This window comes from Coloeus monedula, assembly GCF_965178545.1.
Source record: "Coloeus monedula genome assembly, chromosome: 2".
NCBI lineage: Eukaryota > Metazoa > Chordata > Aves > Passeriformes > Corvidae > Coloeus > Coloeus monedula.
This window is the reverse complement of record NC_138782.1, coordinates 118,562,139-118,572,294: the sequence shown is the minus strand read 5'-3', so window position 1 is coordinate 118,572,294 and position 10,156 is coordinate 118,562,139. Positions and strand designations below refer to the sequence as shown.

At 51.2% G+C, this 10,156-nt stretch overlaps 1 protein-coding gene across 3 annotated transcripts in view; it reads left to right on the top strand.

The window, feature by feature from the left end:
• Positions 1-8,878: 8,878 nt before the first annotated feature.
• The window catches only part of FZD3 (frizzled class receptor 3), a gene marked incomplete at both ends in the record, with an annotated part of 39,391 nt that continues 38,113 nt past the window's right edge, over positions 8,879-10,156 (top strand). Inside the window, one exon of one of the 3 annotated variants that reach the window (XM_082302671.1) lies at positions 8,879-9,067. In XM_082302671.1, the coding sequence (XP_082158797.1) occupies positions 8,879-9,067 (189 nt within the window). The remainder of the gene's footprint in view (positions 9,068-10,156) is intronic. The other 2 variants (XM_082302673.1, XM_082302672.1) reach the window with 2 other exon arrangements.

Sequence of the window (10,156 nt, the reverse complement as noted above, 5' to 3'; positions counted from 1 at the left end):
GTTCTGAACCCAAACACGTCAAAACCCACCCAGAAAAAGGACTTTTGTAGCTACTCTCAGACCCCTATTCCTCACCCAGACAAAATTCCTCTCTATTTCAGTGGATTAATCTTCAAAACTCACTGCAGGATCTGTCTGGGCACATCACTTCTCTGCTTAATTTTTCCTTCCTTCCTTTCCTAAGTTATTATGGAGTCAAAGAAATATAAAGAAAAAAAACCCCAATGAAAAGTCTGTTGCATTTTCCTCTCCGTGCTCAGGAAATAAATTCCTTACAAGGATCTGAGTTCTTTCCTCCTTTTTTTTAGTTGGCTAAAGATCCTTAAATACCGTATTATCTGCCCACTGAAAGCTGCAGGACTCGCCAAGGTCTCACATCCTCACATTCTGCAGCTGGACAACGTCAAAACCTTCTTGTGCAACCGAGTAGGTGGATTTGGGTGGATTTGGGATCGTTCCCTGCCTCGTTTTTGTTTTGTTTCCCTTCAATGCCCAGAAACGCCGGGTAGAGAAACAGCTCTGCTGCCAAAAAAACAGGTCCAGGCACCCGTGTCCTGTTTTTCAGGGACAACCTTGTCCATTAGTCACAAACCCCATCGGCTGCCACCTCCCAGCCCTGGGTTCCCGTCCCAGTTTCCCTCACAGATGTGGGTTTTGGGGCTGGAGCAGCCACATTCCCAAAGAATTCCGAGGATTGGGGTGTTACCAGGGAGAGTCAAACTTCTGGACCTCCCCGTGAGCCTTCTGTGCCGAAAACGTGGCTCAGGATCTGGAAAAAGTCTGTCCATAATTTCCTCATGAGGAGAAGTGGAGGGGCAGGTGTTGGTCTCTTCTCTCTCTGGCTGTAGGACCCGAGGGAAAGGCTGGAGATGTGTCAAAGGGGGGTTAGGGTGGATTTTAGGAAAAGGTTCTTCCCCCAGAGGGTGTTTGGGGCACTGGAGCAGCTCCCCAGGGAATGGTGACATTCCCAAGGCTGCCAGAGCTCCAGGAGCGTTTGGACAATGCCCCCAGGGATGCCCAGGGTGGGATTGTTGGGGTGTCCTGGGCAGGGCCGGGGGTTGGACTGATGATCACATGGAGGAGTCACATTCCATAAAACTGCACAAGCCCTAAAACTGCCGGGATTGGATTTGATATTTGAGTATTTGCTGACACTCCTCAAAGGCTGCACGAGCTCAGTGCTTAGGAGTTCGTTCGTGGAATGGTTTGGGTGGGAAGGGACCTTAAAAATCCTCTCATCCCACCCCTGCCATGGGCAGGGACACCTTCCACCATCCCAACCCTTTCCAGCCTGGCCTTGGACACTTCCAGGGATCCAGGGGCAGCCACAGCTTCTCTGGGCAACCTGGGCCAGGGCCTCACCACCCTCACAGGGAAGGAATTCCTTCCCAATATCCCATCTATCCCTGCCCTCTGGCACTGGGAAGCCATTCCCTGTGTCCTGTCTCTCCATGCCTTGTCCCAAGTCCCTCTCCAGCTCTCCTGGAGCCCCTTTAGGCACTGGAAGGGGCTCTGAGGTCTCCCTGGATCCTTCTCTTCTCCAGGTGAACACCCCCAGCTCTCCCAGCCCGGCTCCAGAGCAGAGGGGCCAGGCTGGACGGGGCTGGAGCACCCTGGGACAGTGGGAGGTGCCCCTGCCCGTGGCAGGGGGTGGCACTGGGTGGGTTTGAAGGTCTCTTCTCACCCAAACCCCTCCATGACAGAACCAGAGCGTGATGCTCTGAATCTCTGCGCTGACCCCGAGCACAGCGAACCCCTGAGGTGACCCTGAGGTGGCTGGAATGGAAAAGCAGCTGGAATGCTGCGCGGAGCTGGGACTGACGAGCTGCTCAGCCAGGAGTTGTTATCTTCGGACTGGCTGCCCAAAATAACATTCCAGAGACTGCTGCAGCTCGTCCGTCCCATTTCCCGGGATGAGATTCCTCAGGCTCAGGTGATCCCAAAACATTCCAGCAGTGAGAGAGAGCAGGGGAGGTTAACGAGGATCCAGCCTTTAATGGGCATCAGGAAAATGCTGGTTCAGTGCCCAAAGAGGAAAAGCTCTTGACACGTGATGGCAAAAAATTATCCATTGTCATTCTAAAAAAATGAAAATGGAAACGTAGGAGAGGGTGGGAGGTGTGGTAAATATCAGTGCAAGAGAGATTTGGGAAAAAACCCCAAGTTTTGTGAGTTTATACGGCGTTAAAAGGAGCAAAATTGCCTTGGTTGCTACAGGCAGAGTCCCTAGGAACGGGTCGCAGTTGGGATGGGAGGATCCAAGGGATTTGGATGTGCAGGAGACACAAAGTTTCACAGGGCAGGAGGCAGCGGGAAAATTTCACTTGGAAACCGCTGGAAATGCTTGCACTCACTCCAGTACAAGTTGGAATTTTGAAATGGTTTAACAAATAAACGATTCCGCTGAAGGAAGCTCGACAATCCATAATGATCTTATCCCACTAACCAGGGGCACTGGAATGATTTCCTTTACCTGGGCTAATCTCTGCTTAACCGTACTCAAAACAACTCCTGCAGAAGCAGAACCACTTCGTGAATGATTTCTGACCACTTTGTTTATGATTTTTGACCACATCTCTACGGAAATAAATCCTTTTTGGTGCCCAGAGCAGAGGTTTAAGGATGTATTTCCCTAATCCCATCAACCCCTGTGGCAACAACGGTGCAGTAGAGGAGTTCAGATGGCAATACATTCAGAATTTTCAGAATTTAACTGAATCAACCTCAAGCTAAGGCAGGAGAGTAATTTTGATCATAAATTATTATATCAAGATAAACAGTGATGGAAGAAAGGCTTCAAGCAGCAGCACCGAGCACGGGTACAGGCGGGGCAGAGGATGGAGGGAGAAGGACCTGGGGCTGAAATCAATAACCCAGCAAGGCTGGCACTTGTCCATGGATTCCAGCGTGTTTTCCCAGTCCAAACATTAGCCCAGCACTAATCCAGGCCCCCGAGTGCCACCTCCTCGTGGTTTTTGAACAGTTCCAGGGATGGGGATTCCGCCACTTCCCTGGGCAGCCTTTTCCAGTGCCTGACCACCCGAATATCCAACCTGAGCCTCCCCCGGCACAGCTTGAGGCCGTTCCCTCTCATCCTGTCTCTGGCAATTCCAGAGAGCAAAATTCCCTCTGGAGCCTCCTTTGCTCCAGGCTGAGCCCCTTTCCCAGCTCCCTCGGCCGCTCCTGGTGCTCCAGCCTCTTCCCCAGCTCCGTTCCCTTCCCTGGACACGCTCAATGTTCTTGTCCCAGAGCTGCCCCCAGCACTGGAGGTGTCCCAGCAGAGCCAGCACAGGGAACGGGCACTGCCCTGGCCCTGCTGCCACCCCAGAGCTGGGACAGCCCAGGTGCCATCGGCCTCTGGCACAGCTGGGCGTCGCAATCCATAGGGATCCATCCTGCTCGGTGAGGATGTAAACATTGGGAGCACCAGTGCAGCGCCGTTGTGCAGCGCTCCCACCGACACCGGCATTTTCCGCCTTCCTCCCTGCATCCCGAGCCCCTTATCCGCTCCGCATTCCCTGCGGAGTTTGTGCCCCCTCCCCGCTGTGTCCCGAGGCATTTGCGTCCCCTCCCCGCCGTGCCACCCCGCAGTGGCCGCCCTGTGACGACGCTCTGCGCCCCCAGTGTCCCATGGGACGTGTCCCCCCGTGCCCCACCGCAGCGACACCCCCTCCCCGCGCTCCCCCAGGGTCCCGTGTGCCCCCGTGTCCCCTCACCTTCCTCCTCCCGCCTGCGGACGCCGCCTCCTCCTCTTCCTCCTCCCCCCGTCCGCATCCCGTCGCCGTGGCAACGCCGGGGGGAGGCGGTGCCAGCCAATCAGCTCCCGCCTCCTCCTCCCGCCCGTCCGCATCCCGTCTCCATGGCAACCCCGGGGGGCGCCAGCCAATCGGAGCCCCCCAGCGGGGGTACAGCGGCCGGGGGTTCCGATCTACCTAGCAACCAGCCCGGCGCCTTCTGATTGGCTGGGCCGCGGGGAGTGGGCGGGGCGCGGTGGCGCGCGGCGGGGGCGTGGCCACGCGGGGGGGGCGTGTCCGGGCGCTGCCGCCGCCGCCGCCGCCACCCGAGGGGAGCGCGCGGGACCGTGAGGGCGGCGGGAGCCGCGCAGGTAACGGGGGCACGGCGGGGACACGGCGGGGACACGGCGGGGACACGGCGCTGCCCTCCGGGGCTCGTCCTGCCCGCCGCGGGGACAGGCGGTGCCGGGGCTCGGCGGCCGTGCAGCGGGGCGGCCACGCAGCGCCCTGCGGCCGGGGAGCGGCGGGGCGCAGCCCGGGCACGGGGGATGCTGCTGCTGCTGCTGCTGCTGCTGCTGCTGCTGCTGCTGCTGCTGCTGCTGCTGCTGCTGGGCGGGCGGAGGACGGGGGATGCCGGTGCTGAGCGCCGGGAAGGCGCCGGATCCGCGCCCCGTCCCTCCCCGCGGGGCCGGGGATGCTGGCCCCGGGCTCGCCGTGCCGTAGTGCGGCGGCCCCGGGGAAGGGATGCTGGTGCCTCACCCTCCGTTCGCAGAGGGATCCGGGAGTGCCGGCGCTGTCCCTGCGCTCCCCCGAATCCCTCCGGGAATGCGGTGCGGCTGTGCCGGGCATGGATCTGCTCCCTGCGCTTCGGCCGTGCGGCAGCGATCCGAGAGGATGCTGGTCCCGCCTGTGCACTTGTTCCTTCTGCTTCTCCAACGCGGCGAGGATCCGAAAGGGATGCTGGTTCAGCCGGCAGCCTGCCTGCTTCCCATTCCGGGGAACCGGAGGATTTCCCCCCCACCCCAGCCCCTTCACGTGGAATAGGAGCTCACGGAGAGAGCTGCTAGACCTGTCCCTCCATGTCTGATGAGTGGGCATCCCTGCCCATGGCGGGGGGCTTGGAATTAGATGTGCTCCAAGTCCCCTCCGGCCCAAACCATTCCGCGATTCCGTGATAATCATGGGAAATCTCGCCAGGATTGTTTCTGCCTTTCCATCCTCCCTCTGTGCTCCTAATTGAAACAGAGGATGTGGGGGATTACGGTGTGGCTGTCCCTCAAGACGGAGCAGAAGTGGAACAAGGGAGCGCAGCGCTGGAGTTTTCTTTCCCGCTGAGTAATTAAAATGGAGTTGGGAGATTAATGTATTCTCCTTTTGTGCCTTCGTGTGGGTGGGAATGGGCTGGGGAAACGCAGTGAATGAGCTCCTCTCCTTTCTCCAGGGTCAGGAGCGGGTGGGGAATGGCCGAGGTGACATTTTCCTCTCCTCCAGGAGGAGTCTGGTGTGTTGTTTTACCTCCCCTTTTCTCTGGGACAGATAAGTGTGAATTAATCCCCCTCTGTCCTTTCTTTCTAAAGTCCGATGAGTTGTTTTTGGGTTTTTTTTTTCCCTTCCTCATTGCTCCCTTAGGAACTTTGAAATTTATTCTTTGGAAAAAAAATTCCTTGTGGGAATCAACCCGTTCTCCTCGTGATTTTCACTGCTTTATAATAATTGCCTGTGCATGTCTTAATTAATCCTTTCCAGCAAGAGTTGGATGGGCTTCTTCTGCTGATAAATAATGTAAAAATCCATAACCACACTAACAAACTACTCCTTCTGCCTGCGTTTTATTTGCAGTGCTTGTGGTGGAAGGGGAGGCCTCCCCTCCTCTTTTATCCCTGGTGTCATCGAAAGTGTTTTGTTTTTATATACATATAAAAATAACCACAAAATCTCGTATGCAGAGGCCTAACAAAGAGTGTACAAACTGGATCTGTGGTAAGGAGCTCGCTCTCCTGACACTGAGGATTGCTTATTACAGCACCCATCTGTCTGCACCAATTAATAGCTCATCCATAGGCTCGTTTGCAAAACTTGGGGCTCCTTTCGCAATGGAATCCTTCTCTTTTTGCTTCCTTTCACCTGGAATTGTTTTGCTTTTCCCATGGAGGGGCGCTGGGATGGGCCAGGCTGTATATTTTGATGGGCTTTCCTGTCTCTTGTAAATACATTCTTAATTTTATTTTTGGTCCGGTAATTAATATCTTGAACGTAAAATGGGAAAGTCCTGAAAGGACACGGTGAAATTTTTCCTGCTTTTTGCATAGTTAAAAGTTTTGGGGTTTTTTAAAATTTTGTGGCTTCTTGGGTCTTTGTTTTTGCGTGTTTTCTTCAGCTTGAGGTTGTGGGGGAAGGCAGAGGATGGGTGGATGTGTTCGGATCCTGCTGCTGTGATTTCTAGGGAGCATTCTTGGAGTTTTTCCCAAGACTCCACATCCTGGCCTGGATTTGTCCAATTTTTGTGGTGCTGGCTTTAACTGTGTGAGCACAGTTCATCTTAGGTTGCTTCTGGACCTTTTTTGTGAAGGGTTTTCTACGGATCACTGCAATTACACCTCAGTTACAGCGAGCAAAAAAAGTCCCTTGCTCATCCACACTGCAAGGTGACCTCACTCAAACTGGGGAACAAAATCCTCTGGAGCTGGTTTAGGAGAAACAAACAAGCAAACAAAAAAAAATTGTGAATCCAGAGTTCTGGAAATGACAAAACACTCCAAAGGTTGGGGGTTTCTTTTCGGCATCTGAGGAATTTGAATTTTCTGTTATTAAAATGTTAAACCCAAAGGAATGGATTCCAATGGGATTAAGCACCTTGTCCGACATGGGATCACAGACTGGTTTGGGTTGGAAGGGACCATTTATTTCCAGTCTTTCTGCCAGGGAGCTGTACAGAGCTAAGCAGGAGTTGGTTTTATCTGTCTGTAACTTGTGGTGTCCTGGTCAGGAGCTGGGAATGCACAGAAAGGCTCCAGGGCTGGCCGATGCTGCCTGGCAGGTGGGACAGTTCAGCTCTTTCGTTTCTTCCCAGAGTTGCCAAATGGTCCAAAAGTCAGTCTGAGAAATTACATTTCTAAAGTCAGAAGGACACAACTTCTCAAGCTCGTGTCAACTTGAAATTGGCCTTGAATCCGGTGTGGTCACGTGGGACGTGTGTCAAACACTGTGGCTGCTCTGGATCTGTTCAAGCTCAATGTGTTGACTCTTCACAGCAGCATTTACTTCAGAGCACGAGCTGAGATTTGAGCTGTGTTGGTTCTACCACTTCAGGTGTGGAGGGAGTTCTCTTTTTCTGCCTTTTTTTTTTTTTTTTTTTGCTCATCTTTTTGTTTTTCCTGGGTTTGGAGCTTTTCCTATTTCTGTTTTTTCCCTATTTCAGTGCTGCCTCAGCCACGGCTTCCCCACCAGTCTCTGTGAGAGCGAGAAGCAGCCTGTGAAAGCGAGTTGTCAAATGAGCTGAATTTAACATGCTTATCTTTAGCAGCTTGGTCTTTTCTTCCTCTTTGCATGTTTGTTTTTAACCAGCCTGTCTTCAAAAAGCTCCAGCCAAACCCTTTCCCCTCTCGTGGTGCTGCAGAGAAGCCCAGAATTGTTTGGGTTGGAAGGAACCTCTCCAGATTATCCCGTCCAACCCACAAACTGCACCAAGGGTTTAAAACCTTCATTTTTCTGGCCGTAAGATGGGCCTGTGTAAATAAAAATGTGCATCACAGCACACGTCTGGTAATTAAATCCTTCCTATCTCTCGCTGTGTTTGCATTAGGGAGAAAGGAAAAACTCTGTTCTCTCAAGATTGGGAATGTGTGCAGGTTTGTGGTTGCTTGCTTTTGGGGGTAGTGATGGGATATTTGGAGTTTTCTAAATTTCTTGTTACTTTTTAAACACTAATTCACTTGAGAGCAGCTGGTTAGAGACTGGATTTTGGAAATTTTACCTTCGTAAGACAAAATTGTTATTGAAAAGAGGCTTCTTTGTGTTCTGAGGGCTCTGTGAACTTTTCCCACCTCCAATTTCAGAGCTTCTCCCATGGACGAGCCCAATCTGCTGAGTCCCCGTTCTGCTGAGAAAACCCAGATCCAGCCCCAGGGAGTGATTCCTGTTTAAATTGGCTCCACGGGGAGAGTGGAACTGGCAGAGCAACCCTAAAATTTCCCTCTCTGGGAGTGTGAGGAGAAAAGGGGTGGTCAGAGAACATCTTCTGGCTGATTCTCAGCTGCTGGGGTGGTTTCTGGCGGGGAGGATGGAGGAGTGCAATTAAAATGGGTTTGGGACAACAACAAGAAAAGCAGATTAAAATGCCACATTTGAGCCCAGGTAGCCAAACCTCCTTGGGCAGGCCAGTGGCGAGCTGGGACTTGCGGGGTTGGTGCTGGTGACTGGTTTTGTTTTTGTTTTATAATTATTCCTCAGGAGTTCCGAGGCCGTGCAGGGAACGAGATGCTATCGCTGTGCGTGGAGCTGCTGAGTCACAAACAGCCTGGTTTCAGTGTGGCCAAGTTGAAAGTGTGGGGTTTTCTAAAAATATTCTGTCATAATCAACGTGATCCCCTTGTTTTCACCATTTTTGGGTGGAGTCTCTCTGCTTTTCTTCCATTTAGTTCTTCCATCTTTCAAATTCTTCCATTCATTTCCTCCAGGAATTCGAAAGAAAACAGGATTAAAACTTGCAGAAGGACCTTGCAGGAGAAGTTGAAGCAGTTTGTCTGCCAGCAGCAATCCTTAGGAATTGAGAGGTAAAATACTTTCATGGATTAAAAGGGGTTTTAGTGAGTTCTGTCTGTTTTGTGTTCCAGGTTATCCAGGAAAAGAAGGAAGCCTCTGGAGCGCTGCTGTGTCACCATGGGGTCCGTGGTGTGGGAATGTGGTTGAAATTTTAATACTTCATTCAAGCCACAGAAGGCTGAGAGGGGAAAAAAAAAAAAGGGAAAATTTCTCAAATACCATCTCCTGGACTGAGCTGAGGATGTTGAATACAAAAGCTCTTCCAGCTGGGAGGAACCTCAAGCAAGGCCTGGAAATATCAAAGTGAAAACTGCGGATCCACGAGGAGCTGGAAGATCTTCCTGCCTGGGCTGCGCCCCTGGCCCCATTCCTGGTGTGGAAGGATGGCTTTTGGCTGGATGCTGTGTTCCCTGTGGATTTTGGATGTCTGGGTGGCCCCCACGGGAGGGCACAGCCTGTTCTCCTGCGAGCCCATCATCCTGAGGATGTGCCAGGATCTGCCTTACAACACCACCTTCATGCCCAACCTCCTGAACCACTATGACCAGCAAACAGCAGCTCTGGCAATGGAGGTAAAGCGATTTTTTTTTTCCATAAATAAATATAAATATTTAAAAAATATACGTATGTATAAAATATATATATAATATGAATAGATATAAAAATGTTTGGTCTTTAGTTCACCAGTAATTGACAAGAGAATCCAACCAAAAAAAAAACACCAACAAACCAAGGTAATGAATAATTCAAATATAACCCCAAATGCCATATTCTAAATAGTTGAAATATTCCATGACTGCAGATCCTGCCTAGTTGGATATCACTGAGTGGGAAATACTCTGGATGTGCTTGTTAGTTTAAATATCTGAAGTCTGGTTTATACAAGAATTTTTTAGTGTATTTTCCATCTCACCCAAGGAGTTTCCTTACTTGGAGTTCTAAGATATGACTAAAATGAGTGGAAATGCAGAATATTAATCAAGTCTTGCTCTCGACCTGTTCAAAATTCCATGAGGGATTTGTGCAGATTTGGTTTATTTGTATTTTTTAAAGTGTTTGGGAACCCTTTGTGGGTAAATCTGTGGTGCTGTAGACTGAGAAATGAAAGAATAATCATGTGTTTCCTTCTTGGAATGCTCTTCCTGACAGTACAGAAACTGAATTTCATTGTTCTTGTTAAGTGATACAAAGCCTTGGCTTTGTGTGGCCTTTCCATGGAAGAGTTTGGAATTGGATGTGGTGGATTTCTTTAAAATTGAGCTTCTTGCCCTTCAATTTGCTGTTTGAAGGAACTCTGGACTTGGATTGCAATGGCTCCTTTGGATGGCTCTGGAGATTCCCATTACCCTGAACACGGAGCAAAAGGAGTGAATTTTGTTGTAGAATTGGTTCTGGCGAGTTCTGAGGCCCTGGCACTGAATTCCCAGAGAAGCTGGGGCTGCCCCTGGATCCCTGGCAGTGTCCAAAGCCAGGCTGGAGCAACCTGGGATAGTGGGAGATGTCAGGGTTGGAATGGGATGAGCTTTAGGATCCCTTCCCACCCAGACCATCCTGGGATTTAATGACTTTATTTATTCATTCATTCATTCATTCATTCATTCATTCTCTAACCTATTTTACACCAGTTTCCAGCTGGTTTCCTTCAATCCCCTTTTGGGTTG